General features: G+C 42.8%; 1 protein-coding gene across 1 annotated transcript in view; it reads left to right on the forward strand.

Annotated features, from left to right (window-relative positions):
• The window catches only part of APBB2 (amyloid beta precursor protein binding family B member 2), a 143,701-nt gene that overhangs the window by 95,272 nt on the left and 24,054 nt on the right, over window positions 1-24,375 (forward strand). The window contains exons 10-11 of the mRNA XM_084285687.1: window positions 6,130-6,276; window positions 10,592-10,719. Of these exons, the coding sequence (XP_084141813.1) occupies window positions 6,130-6,276; window positions 10,592-10,719 (275 nt within the window). The remainder of the gene's footprint in view (window positions 1-6,129; window positions 6,277-10,591; window positions 10,720-24,375) is intronic.

A 24,375-nucleotide genomic window follows, 5' to 3' on the forward strand; every position in this document is an offset into this window, starting at 1 on the left:
CTTTAAGATGATAGCTCTGTAGTACTGCAGGGAGGCAGTGGGATGGTGAATGGGTCTTCAGACATGGGAAGCCCACCAGGGTTTGGGAATCAAGATTTCTGGACTTGGGATTCATTTTCATTTCAGTCACTTTCAAATAAAAGAGTGAAATCAATCAGCAGTGATTGAACTTCACTGACTTTTATATCCTGTCCTAAATGTAATCGCTGCACAAAACGAATTACTAGTTTTTTTGCCATTGTTTCATTAAGGTTGAGAGTTCACCTAAAGGCTTATTTTTTTTATTTTTTTAGTTGGATGTCATACATACTACCTTTGAAATTGCATACAGCAGTACAGAATGAAGCACTTCTGGCTGCTTTAGAACCTCTTACATCCATCAGCTTGCACAAGAGCCCTCATCAGAAATATGGCTATATTTCACTTAAGGTTAAGGATAACAACTGCAGAGCATCAGTTTTTAAAAAATGAACACACATTCTTCCATAACCTGTGAACTCCTGCAGGGCTTGTCTTCACTGGCAATGCAAATATGTGTTTCCTAGTGTCTTTTTTGTGCATAGCAGAATAACAAAACCTGGTTGAGTTATCCTACAGGTCAGTTATTCTGCAAGATAGACCCTCACTTGAGCGTTATTGTAACAATCATCCTTTGTTAGTTTCTGGTGAAGAAAGTGACTGCCTTTTCTGCACAGAGGAAGCATATTTGTTATTTCACTGTATTAAAATGAAACCCAAAACACCATTAGTAGCTCAAAGCAAAGTCCATAACCCCAGCCTTTTAGGGTATGAAGTTAAGGTACCTGCAAAGCATCTGAAATCAAAGCCTATTCTTTACTGAGAAGACCAGAGAAAAGGCAATTTTAATTTCTACTTCAGAACTGTATTTACCAAATGGGTATCCGTTGAGAATAATAGCATCTATTCCATTTTGCTCAACTGAGTAGGCTTTTTACTTGATCAGAAATGTAGTAATGAATAAAAAAATGGGATTCATAAAAATCTTGAACCAGCACAATGGTCCTGCAAGGCTTTCTTGTCTTGATAGAGTGGATTTGACCTCTGGCTGTGAGCCAGTAGGCACCACTGAGACAAGTATTAAACTGAAAAGAAGAGAGCCACTTCTGTCATCCCACGCACCGGAGTCTGAGTGTCTGGAAAAAATGAGGCTGTAGTGTCTTGGAGAATGAGCGAGGGACTGACAAAGCAGAGAGTTCAATATTGACCTGCCCTAGAGATATAATTTATTTAAAAAGTTAATTTACAGTATTTGTAAAGCCCTCACATTCTACTCCGCAAGAGCTGAATTTATAACCCGCTCCTTGCAATAGCAATTACTAGTGGATTTCTGAATCCTGTTGTGACTTGAGCATCTGTGTGCAAATTTGTGTATGATCTACACATTCTCAGCAGTTCAGATAATACAACATGAACTGCAACAGAAAGCTGGAAATGGTGAAAAATCTTATTAGTATGGGTTTGTTTCTGCATTTCGAATTTTGTTAATTAAGAAGTTTTATGTGACAACTGAGCGTTTCTATGAGAAAATGGATGCAATGATGTCTGTTCGCAGCAATTAAATGGAAGTGTTTGTTGGTTAATTGCATAGCAGCATCTCTTTATTCTTTTGTTACTCGGTTTGGCTTTGATCATCTCCAATATTTTCATCTGAAATCGATGCAAATTGATGGATGCAGGCAAACATATTGGGACGTATTTCTTTCCTCGGATGCAGCGGCTGTATTTTATGGTACTTCCAAAACATAAAGCAAGGAGATGGGTTGTTTTATTTTGAAGCCATTAAAGACAAAGTAATTGGAATTTTCAAGATTGTGCTGGCTGCATAAGGAGCGATTAATAATGTGACCTACATGCTGCGTCTCAGGCACAAGTCTGCTCAGTGGCCTGTGATAAAAGGCCCTATTGAACACTGTAGTGATTTACGTATATCTGCCGACAGATACAGCCTTTAAAAAGGAAAAACATAAAGGGAAACAAAGGAAAAAAGCTCAAATTAAAGTCCTGTAGAAGCAGAGAAGAAATCAGTAGCATATGTATAAATCACCAAGGAACACGTACCCAAATGTGATCGTTTGTAGTGGGTACCAGCAGCTGTGTGACCTAAAAGCAGTCAGTCTGTGTTTTTAGCATGTTCCTTAGTTCATTGTACTCAAGCTGATGTCCTAAAGCAATTTTTCCTTGTCATGGGGTCTTGTCTACCTGTGTCCTTACGATCCACCCAGTTTCCAGTACTGCTCTGATTTCAGTCTTGTGTAATTGCCCTCTGCCTAGCAGGGGATTGCATTTGCTTTGGGTTTTTAATTATTTTTTTTTCTAACGCTACCTGTGTAGCACTACATGAGGCAACAGCTAGAACGTGGTACTTGCTTTCATGCAGAGATATTGGAGTCCTACGTTGCTGGAAAAGCTCCTGCTGATGATCCTCTTGGAAAAGTTCTCGCAGAGCGGGACCATTCCCTGTTGGGAAGGCATTTGTGACACTAAAGAGCAGGAGAGCAAACCATGATTCGCCAAATTCATTCAAACCTCTAAAACTACTCAGCTTTATGGGATACTTTAAGTCTGAATTGCACTGCGAGAGAGATTTACAGCCTTTTACAGGGTTTGGGTTGCAGCATTTATGAGTTGGGTTCTTTGACTGCAGACCATTAACTCTTAAACAGTAATTGGATTTGCAGCTAGGCAAACAAATGCTCTCTGCAACTGGAAAACTGAACAGGGATACCTGCCTTTTCATTCTGTATCTTTGATCTCTCCCCATCCCAAACAGTAATGTCCAAATGCTTCCAATGCAGTACACCCTTCTTAAACCTGTCATTCTTCCTATGTATGTGTTCTTTGGTTTGCTTCAGACCTAGCTGTCTTTGCCAGCACTTGGAAAACTTGGAAAGAGTCCGGGGACATTAGATTCAAGCAAGCAGGAAAATCATGCTTCATTTATTCAGATACATTTTTCTAAACCATCCTTTTTAGGGACTTGATATTGAGATAATGCAGAGAGTCCTAACCAGGCATAAAAAGCTAAGATTTTGTTTTGTACGTTAGTGGTGAAAACGTCTAACATGACATAAAGGTACAACAAACGAACGACAGTTTGTTTACGCCCTAAGGGAGGGGGGGGAAATTATAATGAGGTAGACTTCTGTAGGCTTAAAGTTGGCATCTGGATTACCTTGAAATGATCGTTTGCCAATAATTAGCTGTGAGCCTTGAGCAGAGGGACTTAACCAGCTGGCATTACCAGGGGTGTCTGTTTTAACAAGCTCCTAAGCTCTTAGTCAAGGAGGGCTGCACTCTGGTTTCCAGTGTGGCTGGTTTTGACTCCACGTGTTAGTTCCAGGAGAGAGGAGGCTGCATGAGCAGAGCTCGCTCAGCTCAAGGAAGCACTTTCTTAGCTTGTGAGTGTGGTTGGATGGAGCTGGGAACCGTGATGCCGTGATGCTCTGCCAGCTAGTGAAGCACTTCTGCTGCCGTGGCCAGCTCAGCTAACCCTGATGTAACAACTAGGTCGTACCTAACTGGAGAGACTGGGTGGGTTGCTTATGCTGTGCTTTGTTTCTTTTGTTTTAAAAAGTACTTCTCAGCGAGATAATTAAGAAAACAAAAAAACACCAATGAGAAAACATGAAGTGGATCTTCTGTAAGTTTTCTACAATTACTGGCAATGCACAAGAGGGGCATGCAGCATGCACGAACACACTTCTACTGCCCTCCCCCTTGTACAAGTGCATGTATATGTATTTCTGTTATCTATTATACTCATGAAAAATAAACCATAGTATCTATCTCGTGTTAATCATATTAATTAGAGCAGAAATCTGCTCAAAAGTCTGTCCCTACCTCCAAGTCAGACCAGCACAGGTATTCAGTTAAGCCACACAAACAAAAAATTGCCAGGTGCCAGAAGCTGCCTGGTTTTCTTTCGTCTACCTGAAGCACTGAGAGGGGCTGGAGGTGAGGAAGGATGCCAGGCTCCCCCTGTGAAGGGGAACGCGTGGGATGGACAGCAGAGCATCTTCTTCAGCTCGCTGCGCTGTCATGACAGCGGGCTACAAAGGGAAAGAAATGCAGCAGGTGCCACCACTGGTGAATTTAAAACACAGAATAATGATGTCTAAGAGAAGGAAAAAAAACAAAAACACCAGTTCACCATGCACACCTTCGTTACTAATCAGAGCTGTGCCTGCTGTCAACTTGAGCTGATTGCTTTTCACCAGTTGTTGGCCTTAAGGTATATACTCCGTTCAGTGCAAGGACTGGATTTCTATCTGTGTTTGGAAATCAGCTAACAAATTGCAGATGTTGATGAGATATGAAGAATAATGAGGAAGCAATATGCTTGTTACGTACATTTAGCTTCTCATTTCTCCTCAGCCAATTTAGGAAATTATTCTCACTGCTAGTATCCTATACCCAGTGCAATATTGAAATATTTGTATTAAAACCCAAGCCAAAACAGAACAAAAAAGCCTTCCGGCCCAGTAAAAAAAAAAATATCTGTATTTAAAAAGCTTGCGAAGATAAATATTTAATACCTGCATGGGCATCACAGCACTTTCATCAAGATTCATGAGCATCTGATGTGCCAAAACTAATCCTGCAATTTTAAGATTAGATGAGCTTAATAATGGCTTAAAAAAAAGGGGGGGGGGGGAGGCTGATAGCTTGTATGGCCCTGAAGTGAAGAGGACCTCCTCAGTGGTGACCCCTCCACTGTTTCCTCTTTCACCTTCTTCCTCGCCTCTCTGTGCAGCTGGAAGGCAGCACCTCTGTGGCTTCCTGCAGAGCCGGGCCAGGCAGCAGGCGGTGTAGGAGAATTTGCGTATTGGTTTCCTTCTTTTTGAGGCAAAAATAATAAAAGCCAAGAAAAACGTGGAGGCACGGGAGGCTTTTGCACAAGGTGTTTGTTGTCTTCTGCCTTCGATGAGAAGGCTCAGTGCTGATTAACACCGATCCTTGACCCACTTTGGAAAGAGGAGAGTGAGGCTGAAAGAACAACGATGATGGACAGTGGCAGGTTTTCAGTGAATAATTCTTCCTTGTCCCACCTTTGCTTCTGTAACTTGTGCCTGCCAAATCCTGCACCTCCACAGGTGGCAGTGAGGCTGGCAACGAGGATTTGAGTGCAGGGAATGAGCGCAGGGTCAGTCCTGAGGCACTCCTGACTTAAATAAACAGTTTCTTCATGTTATTCTAGCAAAACTGGAGTGCAGAGATGGGATGGGATTTGATTTAGCACTGTTTGATGACCATTGCCATATTATATGCCTAGAAGGGAGCAGGAATTGTATGCGGGGTGGCTCAGGAACTGTTATTGTTGAACCTTTTGGGACCATCGTAAAAGTTTGGTGTGTCTGTTGTGCATCCTTTGCTGGCAGTGTGGTGTGACACGAGAATGAGATGCTCGTGATGTTCTCTGGTTAAATCTTAGTCTCACAGACAAGCTCCCATTGCTTTACTGTGCAGTCTGTATTTCACCTGCTGTAAAACCTTGAGAGCAAATATGGTGTGGTTTGGTATTTCTTTTTCAAAAGTTGGTGTTTGTTTTTTTAATCTCTGCCCTGGTAAATGTAGGGTAAAAATACTTCCCTTCAATTTCTCTCATTTTGTTTTGTTTGCAGAAAGCACCATATGTGTAAAGCATTGCCACCATAGATTGTTCTGCCAACTCCGTGCTCTGGTTGGCTAAACATCCTTCTGCTTAAAAAACTGTATAATTAACTTGTTTTGTTTTAAAGGTCATTTTTAATTTCTTCTAGGAAAATCCTGCCTTCCTCTTACGCTAGCTTATCATTTTGTCAGTCCTTTAACTTTGTTATTGCTGGCTACCTTAAACTTACTGTAAAAAATGATTGCTGTAATCCACAAAAAAAAATCCAGATAGAAGCCAGGCAGTGAGATACACTATGAGCATGAATTTCACAACAGACTTAATCCAATAGTATTTTCTTTCTTGTCAAGTAGAGCCCAAGATACTTGCTAAAATTTCCTTCTATTGTATCTGGGCTTTTTCCTTTTTCCCTCTGTGTGTGTCTGTGTTTGTGTTGCGGCAGTCACTGTGTTGTACACTATGATCCATGTTCAGATATTTTCTGGTTTCTTTTCTAGTGCTTTGCTGTGCGCTCTCTGGGCTGGGTAGAAATGGCAGAAGAAGATCTTGCTCCTGGAAAAAGCAGTGTTGCTGTGAACAATTGCATCAGACAACTCTCTTACTGTAAAAACGACATCAGAGACACCGTTGGCATCTGGGGAGAGGTAAGAAAAGATAAACTTGTCCTCCTCTTGGAACATCCCTCTCGTGTTTTAAAACAGCTCGAAAGAAGAGCTCTAAGGCAAATATATCCATGTTCTGTGTTTGGAATATCTCTATCCCAGCTAATCCTGCTAGAAAATATGAAAGGGTTCAAGGACAGTGCTGACATAGTTTTGTTCCAAACTGCTCAGGACAGCAGGGGCCCCAAAGACCTCACCTTAACATTTACGTCTTTACTAGTACACACCTGTGCAATATCAGAGTTGGGGACACGCAAGCAAAACTGTTGAAATCCTTCTCTTGGCCAGAGGTTTTAATGTGATGCTTTGGAACAGCATCTTCACGTGTTTCCCAGGGACAACAGGGCTTTAAGGAAACCCTGGCTGGCGTGACCTGTGCTTCTAACATGGGTGAGAAGGTTGAGAGTGGTGGACAGATGGCGTATTTTAAGATGATTATTTTATCAGTCTTTCAGAAAGAAATGAATTTCATCAGTCTGTCTGTTGGTTCCTCTCCAATAGTTCTTGAATGCATTGACCAGTGTTGTTCAGTTGTGAAGGGTGTCAGATTCCCACAAACTGAAGGAAAATCAGAGTGCAGAGGGCAGTGCACCCTCATCAGCCTGAATGCTGCAAGGTCCGTGCTGTATTTCTGGAGTGGCAGCAAATACAGAGTAACACGGTGGGAGCTAAGGTGCAAACATGAAGGCAGGCAGAGGTGGTGTGGTGTGGAGAGCAGGTGTGCTGGGGACGGATGAAAGAGCCGAAGGTGTGGAGGAATCAGTAGATGAAATAAGACAGGAAAAACTGGTGTTGTATTGGTGGGATGTACAGAGGACACGAGACAAACCCACAGAAAATCAGTCTTCATTGTTTGATTGTCCATGAAACAACATCCTTAAACTTCAGTTACATCTCATCTTCAACTGCTTTCCTGGCCTGTTTTCAGGGGAGTTACGCTAATGTGGATTTACTGCACAAGATCTGAATGCAAAAGTGCTGCAAGAGTGAATGTTGTTAGCTTCATTGGTATTTATCGTAGCGAAACAGCACTGCCAGAAGAAGAGAATTGCCTGTTTAGGTTAAATAAAGAAATAAATTGGGGAAAAATCCTTCATTCTCTACAGTCTGTGGCTTATGTTCTCAGTCGTGGCTCAACCACAGCAACGCAGAGACCCTTCAGAGGAGCAGCTGGGAGGAAGAACCTGTTTAAAAATGAAAATAATGTTTCCGGGGGCACACATTTGAAGTGCCCCATCTATAGAAAGTAATTTCAGAAGGTGTTTTCTTTAATGTAAGAAGTGTGTATTATGCATACAAATAAGCAAGATAACCGGTCTGCCTTTTCCTTACTTCTGGAAATGGTTTTATTCAGTTAGCATACCTAGACAAGCAGATACAGATGAGTCAGTTGTAGACTTTGGACTTACTGCTGTTCCTGGAAGGGGTGAAAAAAAAACACCATTCTCTTCAAATGTGTGTAATCCCATCTATTTTTAAGAAAACAGAACTTTGATGAGCTTGAAATGCTTCCTTTGAAATCACGTGTTTTATATTGTTTAAAATTTAATGTTCAGATTTGTCCTTATTCCCCTCTGTCAATCCCATTGTTCTTTGTTCAAAACTCTTGCCAGTTTTCAAGCCAAACTGGGGACAAGTTTTGGTCCTCTGGAAAAGAATTTTTAATTCATCGTGATATTCATAAAAAAAAAAAAATAAAAATGAGCACGACAAAACAGTAGAGATGCTGTGCTTGAGTAGGTGGCTCCTGAAGTAAATTGTCTTCTTGATTTAAAAAGAAATCATTACAACCACGTTTTTCTGCTGGCAATGTAGTGTTTCGAGAGTGATTGAAAGAGGCATGGTTTAGAGAGGAATCTGAAAAATGTGGTTGTCATTGTCATAACAGAGCTCGTACAGCAGAAATCTATTACGAAGCTAGAACTGATGGCTGCAGATAGGGGTTTTAAGATTGCCTCGAGATTTATTTTAGCTAGAATGTAATGAAAGTGAAACTGGGACTAGGACTATCCCCAAATTTTCATGAATAAAAAATAAAGAAACAGAAAAATAAACCACCCTGAATAAAATTCTGACCCTACAGAAGCTTTGTCACTGGCTTTGGTACAGGATTTCACACCTCCTCCCAAGACAAATTCCCTGTAAATTTCTAACTTTCACAGTTCTCTAGAATCTAAGGGAAAAAATAAAAGCAACTCACCTGTTTGTATCACTACTTTGCCGTGCATTATATCCCTTTACCTTCCAAAATCACTTCAGTGAAGATGTACTGATGCCATTGGCCTCTATACCACCATACCTAACACCTCCCTGAAATGCCTTTGGGTCTGAGACTTTCCTTTATTCCCTTTCCCTTCGTGGTCCTTCCTGCGAGAGCCCTCCTCCTTGGAGCATCAGGTCCCTGCAGCTCTTCAGCCATCTGAGACAATCAGGTTCCGCGTGTGTCTAAATCCTTTCTCCATGCCCGTTGTGGTATTTCCATCTTTAAAATAGCTTTTGTATAATAAAGCAACAAAACGTAGCAAAATATATCGCTTCTGGCTGCAGCCAAGCCGTCCCTCAAGCATTGCAAGGATGATTTCCTGTGACTTATGTTCTTTATCTGTCCATTTTTCCAATCTTCTCCAGCTAATTTGGATTTAGTTTTATTACCTTAATCCCAGCGTATTTTGCATGATGAACAGATTTTACCTTCGTGTAATAATTTTCTTCTGGAATAAATACATATGTAGAAAATGGGTCAGAAAAGCCATCTTGTGGCACTTGGTAACATTTTTTACACAAACTACTTACTGCTTCAGACCTCCAAGCACATTTCTCACCCTTTTTTCTTTATGGTGAATATGTTCTCAGTTTTGTTTCCTCCATCGTCCCGGTCTACCTATGCTATCCTGGCTTCTGTCCTTTATTTCCCATGGTTTTGCCCCATTTACATGCATGGTTATGGGGCTAAATGATGTTTTTGTGCAGACACCAGGTATAGCAGCCTGCCTCCCTCTCCTCTCCCATGCCCCTCTCAGAGCTCACGTTGCCAGCTCTGTGTTACAGCCACAGTTTGGATGCTCATTAGGGGATTTTGGGGGGGAGAGGTGGTTGGACCCACATAGGGCAGAAGGTTTAGGCTGGGGTCCCTGTGGTTCACCACCTTCCCCCATCAGTGGGCAGTGCCTGCCCCTCGCTGCCTGGCCTTGAAACCCTGGGGGCAGGGTGACATCAGTATATGTCACATACAAACACAAAATTAGACATCATTAAAACTTGAGCCACTGTAACCAGGCAGGGAGAGGCTTTCTGTGTCATTGAGGTGAAGAAAAAGGTCATTTCTGAAATACTTGTCAGTGGGAAGTCAGACCCTTTCCATTCTTTCTGTTCATTTATAGACTCTGGCACAATAGAGGGGAAACAAATTACTCTATATTTAGCTGATAGTTCCCACCTTCTTATCAGCAGGAGCTTGTCGTATGTCTCTGGCAATAAGTCCGGGATCATTTCCATGGGATCCCACAGTCTGCAGCCTCTGAGAAGAGAGCTATTAAATGTGGCAGAAGAAGCAACAGCCTTTCTGCAGATGCTAGCAATAGGAGGAAGATTAACACTTTTGAATTAGCATCCAAAGGAAAATTGCCCATAAATTTATTTCCTCTAAAGGGAAAAAGAATTCTCCATGTTCTTACATGCCAGAAAAATTAAGGAGAAATACCGGCTCCAGGATTCTGCAGTCACTGGCAGAATTTGCATTCATGCCTTAATGCTATTTTTTTTCCCCTTTAATTAATCTTTCTTCAATGAGTATCCTATAAATCCTTTGGCACATACAAATTGCTGTCTGTTCCCATGACCCACTGGCTAAAGTTTATGGAAACAAAGCACGTATTGTTTGAAGGAGGGAACTCTTCCCTAAGAGTATAGAGAGGTTGATGCAAGCCTTTACTATTAACACAGTTCTTCTGCTATATTTAGAAGAATTTACTAGAGATAGGATAAGCAAAATAAGCTATTGAGTTATTCAACAAATTGCGGTTGAATGAGTCAAACAGTTGCGTTTAAAAGATATCAAAGGTTTTTGTAATTGGGATAATTCAAAAATATGGGAGTAACAAAATGCTATCTTTTATCTTTTTCACACTAGAAGTGAACAAGCTTGTTCTGTATTGTTCTTGGGACAAATTGAAACTTTGAGTTTCAGTGGGACAAACTTTGAGTTTCAGTTTGTCCCAAGAAGATGAAGGCATAACGCCTTGATCCCAGTTTTGAGAGGGGGACGTACTCTGTAACTGTACCTTTTCTGGAGTTGCAGGGCAAGGACATGTACCTGATCCTGGAGAACGACATGCTGAACCTGATCGACCCCATGGATCGCACAGTTCTTCACTCGCAGCCCATCGTGAGCATCAGAGTGTGGGGCGTGGGGCGTGACAACGGCCGGTGAGTCTGCACTCTCCTTGTTCCTACTGACCTGGTGCTTCCTATGTCTTGCCACATACACATACAGGAGTGTGGGTATATCTGGAGTGAGTTAGGTATCAAAACCATCCATTTGGTTGGGTAATTGTGACCTGGGATGATGAGAGAATAAGTAAATTCTTTTTCTTACTTGTGGTACGTTTTTTTTTTAATCTCTGCTTTTTGTAGCATATCGCTTGTATCCTGTTTTGCTAAACCTGTGTTGAGGAAACATTTCAAATGAATTCAGCTAGGCACATCAAACTGGACATGCAACTTTGTTTTGTTTTGTTTGTGTATTTAATACCATTTCATATCAAACCATGTTTTCAAATATGGCCCATAATGTAGTTCTCCTGGCTGTGTGAAAGCAATTCTTCCTGCTGCTGCAAAATAACTGTGCTCCTTATTTTTCCATGAGTGTGTGCATTTGTTTCCGCTTTCTTGGCATGTTTGATTTGACTGAGGGAAAAGTAATGGTTTTACTCCATGACTATTGCTTAAAGCTTCTGATGCAAGAAAATACCAAAGCGTGTTGCAGAAAAAGTGAGTTTTTTCACTGACATGTGACTGACAGTGAGCTCAAGTTGCCCTAGGGAGCAACCCTCAATGTGTGCGTAAAGGCTTTCCTGAACAGGAGCCTGTCTTGCATTAGCTCTCATTCCTGACTGATCTTTTGGGAGCATCCTTTTCCATGCTATATCTGCTGTGGAAACAGGATTGTGAAGGTAACTTATTTAGAGCAGGATAGCAAGCTGTTTCCCTGTCCCGCTGAGCTTTCTGGTCTATCCAGAATATTTCCACTCACGTAGAGCAATCCCAGGATCTTCAGGCAGTACCCATCCCGGGTAATAAGGATTGAGTCATGCTAAAAAACTGCTGCCTTTTGTGGCCATGTTTGAGACAGAACATACTACTTTTACTGGCATTTGTTGTGTTTGTGTTGTGTTTTTTTTTCACCAGAGTAAGTTTGATTTCAGATTCTTACTCCTTCAAGAATTTTGATGGATTCTTCAATGTATATTGTGTGTCCAGTATGGCTTTTGGGACTGGAGCCCATGCTTTTTGAAATGCAATTTATTTAACATTTTATTAACCCATTAAAAAAAAAAAAAAAAGATAGTTGGAAAAACAGAGTGTACATTATTTGTAAGTAAACTCAGACTGCACGTGATGTTAGTTAACAGATAGAAGATCCAAAAGACAAGCAGAAAGTTACAAACTTGTGACTGAGCAGTCAGACGTACAACGTGTTCTGCATATAGAGAGGGTCAGTGTAGGAAATGCACTCCGGAGGGTAGCATAAATGATGTAACATTTGCTCAACAAGCGCCAGCACACAAGAAAAACGCTTCAGGTGACAAGAACCTGAGCTGTGATGGAAGGCCAAAAGAGAGCCTATCATCTCAGCATTTGGTTTGCTGTTTGGGAGTAGGAGAAAACCTCACTGCTGAGTTGGAAAGGAAATTGCATTGTATCTCTTTTCATGTACGCATTTGCATGCAGACCTGGGGTTCATTCTGGTAAAATTAGCTGTGGTCCTAAGGTAAGAAACACCAGAGAGTCATGCAATAACTGCAACCGCAGCTTTCCCTGACGATGAGTTTGTCATCATTAGAGAAAAGAAAGGGGAACGCCTTGCTGTTTGTAGTGGATTAACTGTGTGATATGGTGACAAAATCCCACTTTCTGGCATGAAACTTGCCCAGAAGTTGTTGCACATGGAAGTTGATCATTAGCTACATTTTGTGTTCCAAGAGTCCATATAATAAAATCAACTGGGTTTGTTCTGAAAGACAGTGTTTAAATACTGTAGAAATGTATGTTTTCTTCTCTTTTGACCTTCTTGAAATGCATAATGACCCACTAGCCCTCATTTTTAACTGCATTTTCCTTGTAGTAGTTTTTTTGGGTAGATCTGGCTTTGCAAGATGAAAAGGTTTTCTAATGACACCTGACCAGATGATTTTCTAAGCAATGCCATAATGAAAGATTGATGAAATACAGCGATTTGCTGATGAAAGTTTAATCTAAGGATATGTCAGCTAGCTCACCTCAGGCAGAAACATCTACTGGGAGGCTGTAATAATTCTCTCCATACATTGCACTGTTATCTTGACCTCTAGAGTTACCATAAAAAAAAAAAAAAAAGAGAAAAAAACATACACACAAAATAGTTGTGTGGTAAGCAAAGACTCCATCATTTTGTTGACCTAAGCTGTGTGGTGATTCTGTGTTTTGAAAAGGAGCATCCTTTGTTTCAAATTAATCACTTAGTACAGTGTGTTTGACCTTAGGAAAGACCAGAGTGCCTTCATAAAATCGTGAACAAAAGCAGGTTCCCACCAGAGAAGCTAAGCTGGAGGTTATGCATGCATGGCTGTACGTGTAGACTCTGAGCTCCTGTGTTTGATATGCATGTATGGGCAATGAAGGAAAATAAAATATACTGTACCTGGCCATCCTTTTTGGCAGAGTCTGTGTTTCTTAGGCGACATCTTGTGACTTTTTAAGAGTGAAAGCCATTGCATTTTGTTGCCTTTACCAAAAAGATCATGATACTTAGTTTATTATTTCTTAAATATGAGAAAAATCCTGGCACTCAGTTAAATTGTGTGACGGGTGGTATCACAGGTGTACCAGCATCATTTGTGGAGCTGCAGTCCCTTCTTAACAAGTAGGCCATGGCGTGTTCTTTTCTGGGCATTAAAAGCATCATGGAAAAGATCAGCCTTACTGAAGCTGTGCCAGGGTTGTTCTCTTCAGTTGTGAGCTGCAGGACTGTACATTAATCATGCTTTTGGTCAGGTTTTGTGACTCCTTCTCAGCTGCTGGTGCATGCCCTTTGCTTTCTGAGCAGCTCTAACTAGTAAGGGAGGTAATGGCCCATCCATTTTCACACAGAATCACAGAATCACAGAATTTCTAGGTTGGAAGAGACCTCAAGATCATCGAGTTTTGTACAAGAGTTTCTGTTAGCACATCCCTTAAATCCTCCTCTATCTTCATTGCTCTTCCACCAATGCAAAGCCCAGCTCAACTTTTAAAACCTCTTGCATGAGTTTGGTTTTTGGTATGGTTTGTGTGTTTCTGTGGAGGCAGAGAAGGGAGGGCAGTTGTTCTTGGCTCTTAAATGGGGGAGATTCTCTCATTGGGGCTCTATAGTCTCACAATCCCTGAGCAGACAGTGACAATGTGTTGTGCTCCCTCCTCTGCCCTAACACCACCCGTTTGGGCAGGTGGTGATGGTGAGGATCTCTGCAGCTGTGTGGATGTCCATACTCCCATTTCTTTGGGCTGCTCGTGGTTCATTGCTCCCTTAGATATCAGGACTAAAATGAGGCTGGCAATCAAAAAGGGGCAGAGGGGAGGATGATGCTGGAGAAAGTGGCACGATGCACACACTGAAAATGAGGCACAGTCAGCCTCAGGATGGGAGGTAGGCAGCAAAATGAATGAATGCCCCAAGTCAGATGGGAATAATCCTGTAAGGCTGGAGGAGAAGAAAGTCTCAGCAAACCAGGAACTACTTTTCTCTGGACAGCCAGATTTGGAGGTTTTCACTTGAACAGCATTGCTACAGCAGGTTAAGCATTTTGTTTTTAATCGTGAGTGCATGTCAAGGTAAGAGGGATGAAGAAAGGCTTGGCAAAAGAATTGGTTTGTTAGAGGAGAGGAGGGGGAGGGTGGGGAATCTGGAGGCTGTGCAGCAGGTAGGGTGGCTGTCTCGTGGAGTTATAACCCCTATTTCCTGGCTGAGGCTGTGTATTTACATGAACTACCTGGCTTGAACCCCACTGCACATCTATCATATAGGCATCAGATTTGGGGAGGGATACCTGGCCTTAATTAGGTAATTTAAAGCTAAGTGTGTACAATAAAGATAAGTTTAGTGTGCCTGGGGTGTCTGTAATTTATCATTCCCCCTTTCAGAAAATATTCTGTGTACAAGCAACACAACATCAGGCTTCGGTGATGTAGTGTGGCTTATAATTGCATTGTTCAGGGAGGTGTTGAAGGCCTTTTAGATTTGCCTTCCCTTTAAGGTGGTGATTGAAACCCTGAATGTGCTCTGAGGTCGAGCCTTTCTCCAATTCTGTGTGAGAAGCTTATCGAGCTGGGCGAGATAACAAGTAATAAACTTTCTCTTCCGCATAAAGAGACATGGTCAAGAAAAGCTGAAAATAAAATAAATTAAAACCGAGATGGTGCATGCACCTGCTCTTCTAAGGAGATAACACCCTTCAAAGCACGTGTAATTCCAGCTGAACTCTTCAAACTCGGAGATGCCATGAATCAATATTGCCTATTCCCCTCCGGCCTCGTAACCTTGGAATGAGGACAAAGCGTGCAGTTAGCAATCAGGTAATAGGGCACAGGTGAGGGATTACACGGGGGAAAAGGCTTGCTCTGGCTTTTCTCACCCATATACTTTGCTGGCTTTTGTAAGTAATCTCTTCTTTTCTCCTTTTCCCTAAGCCAATTGCACCTGAATATCCTTTTTGATATATTTTGATAGCATTTTCCTCTCACTTAGCAATAGTATAGATGATTTTCTGTACAAAACTTCAGTTCATGCCCATGAGGCCTGACATGACCATTTGCAGGTGCAGTGTGTTGTAAGGAGTAATGAAACACTGCAGCTGTGAAGGGAGAAATGTATTTTCAAAGAAATGTGGTTAAGTGGGTGCAAAAAGCTGTGTGTGTGCATTCTTATTTTGGTTAACAAAATTGGTGTGTTTTAGTTTCAGAGTTTTAGCCTAAAAGACATAGTACGTTGAAGGTGAGTTGAAATAGGGCCATACTAATTTGAAATAAGCATCTCTAGTTTTCCTCTAATGTATGGTTTTGTATCAGTAGTGGTTTACACCATGTTAGGGCAGCATCTCTAATATCCCTTCTGCCCAGTTCCACTAATGGGATGAAAAATGATTACATGTGACAACAGGGGATTCTTTCTCACAGTTAAGTCAAATTGTATATCTGAGCCTGGACTACAAATAACCACAGTGATGCTGCCGGGTTATCTCAATTAGTAGAAAAGATGGCATAATGACTTAGTAAGGCTTAGTGTGTTTGTACAGATTTGTGCTAGAAAATCTCCGTACACTCCCTGGGAATCCAGCTGTTAAAGGATTTAGGATACAACTAGGGTAATCTGTGTGATAGCCACTCAAATTCTCAGGTCCCGTGATAATAGCTGGACTGCCTGTGAAAAGTGTCTGTGGCACAGGAGAGCTACTGTCTGCTGTTGTAGGGTAGAAATCTGATGCTTCTGTTATTCTTTCCACTGTATGTTAATCAAACAGGTGCTGCATGCAGGCTGAGCTCCTGTATTTACCTGCTTTAACTTCATGGCAAAACACTGATGCAAGTGATGCAAAAGGCAGCTGCTTTCCTGCTGGGACAGCAAATGTCCCACTCCCAAGCTCTCTGCAAGCCCCCTTGTTTTCAACACCAACTAGAAGCTTGGGTCTTAAGTGCCAATGAAAGGTGATTTCAAATTAATTTATTTACTTTGCCTTGTCATGCACATGGGTGCACGTGCAATCAGTTGCGCATGCAGAGACTGCACTAAAAAATAGCATCCTCCCTCTGAAGCTGTTCAGTTACCAATAAGATGGGCATGTGAAAACCTTCTGAGCAGAAAAGGCACAGAGAGCATAGGTCACCAAAGAAACAAGCAGTGTTTAAAGAAAAATCATGCTAAGAATACTTAAAAGCCCCATGCTGGCTGAAATGCCCGACACAGCTCCCTGTTACCTTGATTACAGCATGTCTGTGTGAGCAGTAACAGACGCTCTGTCATGCGGGAGCTTATTTGGAAAGGTCAACGTTTTGTAAGACATATTTACTTCGCTCATTGTTTTGTGTGGTAGGCAAAAACTTGACTTCCTACAAATGATTACTGGACTGGGCAAGTCATTTCTGGTAAAGTAATTCAGAGGAGAAAACTTCCTGGGCAGTAGAAAGGGTTTAATTTGATTATCTCTGTGTTACACTACTTAATGAAATGTGGGGCATTCATGACTTGCTAATACAGCAAATTAAAAAGCAAAAGTGCAGCCAGAAAATGATCCATCTCTTGTTTTTCCTTCTCTTCAAGCAGTTCATGTGCGGTGCGGGAGAGTTATAGATGGGATGTTTCTATATGTGCCTTCACCGTGTAAATATTTACATCCAACCTACGTAAACACTTTGCATCAGTGTTATACTCTGATATCAAGGGCACTTGTGAGATGCCTGTGTATTTGTAAACCACTGAAGGTCTTCTGAAATTCAACATGTGCTAGAGTAAAATAAGCTCTCAGGGTTGTGCTGTCTCTCTCTGAGCTCTGTCACAAACTTGACTGAAGTGCACCGCTCTAGTCATTTGGAACATGCCTCTAAAACACAAGGGGATGAGCTTGCTCTCAGCTCCCCACTTCAATTATTTAAATGCTGTGTCTGCCTCGGGATCCCTTTCCCTGTTCACTACTAGATGATTAAGATTCAAATATTTATATGCAGGATGTCTTTATGGAAATCAGAGCGTGTACAGCCTTAACCGTTACGTGTGCTTAGAAACCGTTTTCACTCCAGGCTCATAATTCTGCGAGCAATGTGTTGGCTTGGTTCCTGATGTTGGCTCCACAGGGGAAGGGCCTTTGTTTGGCTGTGGTATTCAGCACAGTTCGCCCTCCAGCCATGGAGATAGGTAGCCTGCTGAAGTCTCTTTGATATGTGCAAATTGATTAGCAGAAACTTAAACACTAATTTGAGTAAACTGAAAGATTTTTTTTTCAACAGATGCTTCAAGTGTCTTAAACGTTTAGGGTTTTTTTTTTTACTGACTGACTTGGTTTTGTGTTAAGTGTTACGTGAACGTCTGTGGTTTTGCAGGAAGAAACTTGTGCTTGATGACACTGAAAATTTGATGACACTGAAAAATCTGTGCATTATATCTTTCATATCTCACATAAATGCTATTCATCTTAATTCAACTTAATGCTGTAAAAATAAGTTAAATTTATAATTTGAATGATGCATTAAATACAGAACTCAATTGCCTCTAAAATTTATTGCTTGAAATTCTCCTTTCTGCACTGTGACAAATTTCAAAGCTGGCTGGAAGTAGGCTCTTGTGCCCTCTGGGTCTGACCAAATTCCCCTTTTAATTAATGGGAAGTCTTTCATTACCTTCAGCATGAGTTGGGTTAGTCCATAACTTACAGGTGTGGGGCTGGAAACCCTGGGCATTGCTGAGTACAATCGTGTAATACCTCGGGGAGCAGCAGGATAGTTCAGCTGTTATTCCCCAGCAGGGCTAGGGTGGTTCTTGTAATAGCCGAAAATAACTGGTGAAAAAGAAAGGAGCAAACGATGAATCTTAAAAAGAGTACAAAGGAGTTTGAGGTCTGCAAGGTCAGGAAGGATGGCTGGCATCAGTACCTGACCTGGTATCCTGCTGACTTTATGTTTAATGTGGCTGAAGTCAGTGATTTTTTCTGTTTTAGCCAAGCTCCTGTGATACTGAGCTTGCCTTTGTTCTGGGATGCCTGTTACTGATACACGGCCGTGTTTGGGGTGATGCTGTGTTTGGCAAGAAGATGCATAAAGAGGAATTGTAGATTACTTGAGGAATAATTTTTCAGTAGCTCCAACTGGAAGGGTCTACCTGGGTCCTTATGGCCTTTCCTCTGCATTTGCAGACAGTCTCTTAATGGTGTAGGTCTTTGGGAAAGCCGATAGCAGGTCTAGGTCAGTTGGCTATGGATATATTGAATTGCTTTTGCTTTGTAGTTGTGTATCATCAGCCTTTATTGCTTGAGAAGTTTTATCTTCTGCCTGTTCCTTTTGGTGCAGTCTGAAGAGTCTAAATAAACCTTACGTGTATGTCTCCAAAATGTAGATACACATTTGATATAAAAAGTACCCAAACCCACAAGAACAGATGCACTAAGAAAGATTTTTTTTTTTGGCACCGTGTGTATTTAATTAGGAAAATTGCTTTTAATCTCTGCTATCGCTCAACTTCCAACAGCAGCATAATGAGATGAATTAGACAAAGCAAACTGAACGCTTGCTCGTGGCCTCTATTCATTTCTGAAGTACGTACATGGCTTCAGGGGGCTGAGTGTAAAAAAGCAAACAAAGCCCTTATGGGATATTGCCAACTGAGGCGTTCAGAAATGGTAATCATTTTGTCACATTAGAGCCTTTAGGGGTAAAGGTAGGATTTCAAACTTCCCTCACCCATCCACAGATGCTGGGAGTTTGTTCTGCAGTGTGTATGGAGATTCTTAGATCCCTGTCCGAATCCAGGATTTAAACTTTATGAAGTGTTCCCTCACTTTCTCCCTGCTCTTTTTGAAAACAATATGAAATTTCAGATAAATCAGAAAATTTGGCAGTGCTGTGGCTTCTTGATAATTTGTGATGAAACTAGATAGAGAGGATGTGCAAGAATGGGACTCCAGATCCACCATGCTTTGGATTTGCAGCTGTGTGTTTCAGCAACACTCCCCAAATCCACGTCTTCTGAAGATCTGCCAGTACCTCCAGGGTGGGTGCAGCGAGGATCTCGGCTGCTGGTGGTGTTCACCTTTCTGTAGCCCAGCCACGGCTCTGCTGGCATTACGGGGCTGTGTGTTGGGATGTGTGGTGTTTTGCTCCAAGTTAAATCAGCTTCTGGCTGTGCAAGAGGAATATTTGATGAATCTGGGGAGGATGTGCTCCCATCCCCGTGCCTACAGCATAAGCTAGGTTCGTTTGCTCGGCTGCCCTGCTGTTCTCTGCCAGTTTAACCGGGGAGCTGGGCTCAGCACCAAGTGCATGGAGACCTGCCCAGATTCTTCCCTGTTAAATATCCATTCCCTCACTGTTAGCTTGGCTGAACCTTATCTCCAGTGAGGAACAGAGCAGCCTGGGGATATATAACCCAACTGGAGACCCAGGAGAGGGGGCACGTGATAGCTGGGAGAGGCTGGAACAACATGTGTTAAGTTCACATACCAGGCATGCCCCAAAACATCCCTGCTGCCTTGAATTCAGCACATCTATCAGTGCAGGAGTTGAACTTGTTGGGTGCTGAGAGCTCTCCTGGGAAGTGTTCACCTTGTCAGGGCTTGGCAGTGGGGAACATGTTGGCCCATTTTGTGCTGCAAGCTCAATTTTTCTGCTGCCTGTAGGGAAAGTGCACCACTGACAGCCCTCCCGCTTCCTGATGAAGGATTCGGGTGTGAGCTCCCACCTCTGGCTGGCACTGGGGAACTGGACTTGGTGCAGTTTGTGCTAGAAGTGTTTGTGATAGCTCCCTAGATATAGCCTGTATACAGAATTTTAAATGCATGTCCAAGGTTAGCCACTTCACAATTTTGGGTAGGGCTGAGGACTGGCAAAGTTAAGTTTTGCCAGAGCTGTGAGTATGAATTATGGCTGTGGTTCCTGAGCAAGCTGTGTGTGCACAAAATGGAAGATGCTGGGCCCCAAATGCTTTCTCATTTTTGGGAACTGCCGGCTGGCCAAGCCCTGGGAGATTTTCCTCTTGCTGACGGCAGAGGTAAACCCATTGCTCTTTCTGTAACTAGAAGGCACAAACTTAGAGCAGAGAGCGTGGGGTAGGGGAAGGGAAGCTGAAAGGCTGACAGCAGGGCTCAGTAGTGGAGCCAGCATGCTCCTACCTAGCCATATCTTTACTGAAAGGTGCACAGACCACAAGTGTCGTGTACCAAAATAACAAAACCAACAAGGGATTAGAATTCGGTCCCAGTTCATTTACTGGATAGCCAGCTAGAAAGTTGAAACCTGGGATGTTTCATTAGGCTAATTTTTACACATTTCCAGTGTTCAAGGAACAATGGTTCTCTCCCACAAACTGTTTCAGCATATTAAAACAGCAAAGTTTGGCTTCTCTCTTTAGGAGCCTTTCAAGTCAGTGTCTAACGTTGTTCTCACAAGTGCTGTCATTTGGCCAGCTGGAAAACCACCATGGCCTGTAAGTGCTCTAGCTGCTGAGAGTGAAGGAGGGGAACAGCAGCAGAGAGGGCAGTTCTCATCACTGTCAGGTTAATTGTCATCATTTTCAAGCTTAAATGAGCTATGCTGAAAGAGTCAACATTATTATATGGTCTTGAATTCTTGCTAGTGCTGGGCATCCAGCATGTCCAAGAAAGAAAGCGCTGGATCTGTTTCTTCGTAGGCAGCATTGACAGCTTTGTTTATTAAATTCCAACCTGTTATTCCCATGGAAATCAACAGAAAGCTTTCGGGATGGCACAGGTTGCATAATTCAGCCTGCCAAACCTTGTTGATGGCACACAGGAAGGAAGGAAGGAACCTCTGTAGACTCTCAGGGTATTTTTAGGCTGTGAACAAACATCCTGCTCCAGAAAGATCCGGGTGGCTGGAAGGAGCACCTGCCAGCAAGCCATCCTTGGATGCTTTTCACCCTTCTATCTGCGGGGGGGAACACCCCTGGTTGTGTTCCTTGCCCTGCTGGCACTCGTGTTCAGCCATTCGTCCCCCCGGCACCCAGAGGCACCCACTTTTTCTCTTTGAGGTTTCCCAAAAGAGAATAAAAACCGGAGCTGCAGGAGGCTGGTTTTCCTGTCACCTTTAGAGCAAAGCAGCCCCTCTAAATTAGATTTCCTATTGCCGCGTGTGGCAGTTCGGGAAATCAAATTATTTGGCGTGTTTGTTTTTACGGCTCAGGGATCAGTCCCACTCCGAGCATGAGCAGGTGTAATTCCACTGGAGTAAACACGGTTGTACTTCTGCCCGACTCCTCGGGTTTGGCAGTGCATCTCGGCAGCCTGTTCAAGAGACTTTCCCCATCGCAGCCGGTTGCAGTCACGTTGTGAACAGGCTGCACGGGGTCGGGGAAACTGCGGGGGAAGAGTCCCTGCGCACCTCGGCATCCCCCAGAAGATCTCTGCTGTCAGCGTGCATCGCCTGGCAAGTTCACGGGCTGGAAACGTGGCGCAGGGGGAGGAGAGGGGCTTCTCCGGAGCCCATGGTAAAGCCAACGGGAAGGGAGAAGAAGAGCAGAGCCCTTTGGGGGAAGCGCCGCCGGCTCGCAGCTGGAGCAGGCGAACAGAAGCGCGCCCAGTCTGTCAGGAGAGGGGGAGCCTGTGTGGTGTGTGGTGCTCGCTGCAAAATGAATGAGCTGCTGTGCTCGGGGGCAGTCAGCCCCCACTGATGGAGAGCCTGTGCGTGGCGTGCATCATCTGGTGCCGGGACGCACGCTGCGGGCAGAGCGTTGCGTTGGGTGTTGGCGTGCCACCTGCCTGGAGTTACACTCCTGCTCGCTGCAAGAACAAGGTAAGAAACTTAGAAAGTGGCAGGAAAAATCCTCATGCCCCATCCCTATCCCCACCCCCTCACAGACAACAGTCTCATGTTGGTAGCAGCCTTTGTCTCTAGCTGTATTTTCAAAGCCGTGGTCCATTAGCCTAAAGCCTCTGTGTGGATGCCTGCGAGGCAAATTGCGGCTCCTGTTGTGACAAAGGCAAGTCAGATCTCTTTTCTCCAAGAGCTGCCGCTTAACAGCCTTTGGGAGAGCGCTGTAGCAGAAATGCTGGGCTGTGTGGAAAGCGGTGAGTGTTTGATGCTGCTCTCCCTTCAGATGCGCTCATTTGAGCAGTAAGCAGTAAGTAATGGACCTTGATGTTTAAGGGACTTGGGGGGTCTGTATTCAGTTCAAAATTAATTGTTCCTGAGCCAGCTGCAGTTACTGGATGCATATTGACCAGCTGGAGTCTGTAGAGGATAATCATGATTTGTTTTCACTGCTAATGTTGCATTAATGGGCAAATAGGTGCTGTAGTTGTGAATAGCAAGAACCTTGTGTACTGAAAAAGAAGAAACCTCTCTGTTTTAACTCAAACATTCAGTGTGTACATAATGATTTTTGTGTCATTCCCAGATAACTTCTAGCCAGCTAGTCTGGGCTTTCTTCCTTCAGCCCATACTTGTCAATGGGCATCATTCGATCTGTGGCAGTCCAAAAGAATTAAACATTTTTCAGGCAGAAGTGTCACGCTGTGTGTAGGGATACATGCATGTAAAAATATGTGTAGTTGAAGTGAAATGGTTAATGGCTCTTTTGACAGACGAGGAAACTTCGTGATTTAAATGTAATGTATTGCCTTGAGGTCTCTGGGCTTGCTTAATCCTATCTGTATTCATAAAGAATTTGCAGCAGGAGAAATTTCATTGATTTGTTAATTGATATATAGCTTTGAATCCTCGTTACGTTGGGTGCAGAGGGGAGGGAAGAGAGACAAGCACATTAATCTTTTTCTTTAAACTCAGCAGCTTCACTCTTAAATTAGGTCTCTTTCACCTTACAGAGCTTTGTTGCGCTCCCTGTTCTGGGCAGTAGGCTTTGCTTCCTTAAAGGATACTGAACACTGTGGAGTCTTGATATTTATTAGTGAAATATATGAACTGTTTAATCTCTTAAAACCATGGCTTTAATTATGGTTGTGTAGCTGTTGCCTCACAGTTAATGTAAATATAACAACTTGTGAGTGAGGAGAAGGATGTTATTTAGCCCTGGAGCATTTCTCAGTAAAAAATGGCTTGTTTATTTTCATGAGGATTTAGAAGAAAGATAGTGTGGCTTTCTTATGTAATGCAAGTTAGATTTGTTAAAGTACAGATTAGTTTTCCCTTTTACAAGAGTGGATATATATAAATCGTTTCAAGACTCTCTGTATGAAGTTATTTTAAACACCACTCAGCTGAAATACAGATGGTGTGAGTTAGTATTTTGGGTGAGGAAGCGGCGTGTCTGTTGGATGCCTCTGCACTGGGACAGTCTGTTGGGTGTCCTGTGCAGCAGGCCGTTGTGGTTTGCCGTGCAGACTTTCCTGTGTTTCATGACGTGAAAAGTCTGTGTTACTGTGGACACCACTCTGATCTAATTGATAGGAGCGCTAATATTGATTCAACTGCTCTCTAGGCCTTTAATTAGCGATCGAGTGCAGGTTTTGCTCCAGTGGACTTTGAGATAGGTTGAAATGCCCTCATTCTCTGGGTGAAGTTAATCCAGGTCAAAAACTTAAATCAGGGAATATCAATTCAGTAATAAGTGCTCAGCTTCATGTCCTTGTTTTAGAAAATAAGTGGCATGTCACTGCATTTGGTTTGGTGTCTGCCAAAAAAAAAACATACCCATTTTTCTTACAGTATTTTGATTTAATATTAAATTCTTCTCTATGTGTTGCTGCAATATCTTTTTGGCTGAATTCAGTAATTCTATAAAAAATTAAAACAGAGAATCACTAGGAACAGTGACCTGCTGTTCAAAGTTCTTTTCATGCTGCCAGGTTCCTAACAAGCCAAGCATAACGTTTCCCAAGGAGAGGGAAAGCAGTGGTCTGCAGCGGGTAAGGAAAGCCCCCCGATGTAGGCTTACATCAGGTGAGCGAGTGCCTGGGGTGGCCGTGAGCTGCAGGGGTCTGTAAGGGCAGCATCTCTTGCATCTCAGGGCGTCAGTCGCTGTGCACAGGTGAGGGAAGCCCTGAAGATGTGGTGAAGTAACCTGGGGTTGCTCCATGCTTATTTTTGGTCTGGGCTTGAGGAGTAACAAGGACCCATCTTGCCTGTCAGATGCCAATGTGATGTCTAGTACCCAAACCATCAGTGGGACTT

This window comes from Netta rufina (genome assembly GCF_964035555.1).
Source record: "Netta rufina genome assembly, chromosome: 4".
Classification (NCBI taxonomy): Eukaryota; Metazoa; Chordata; class Aves; order Anseriformes; family Anatidae; genus Netta; species Netta rufina.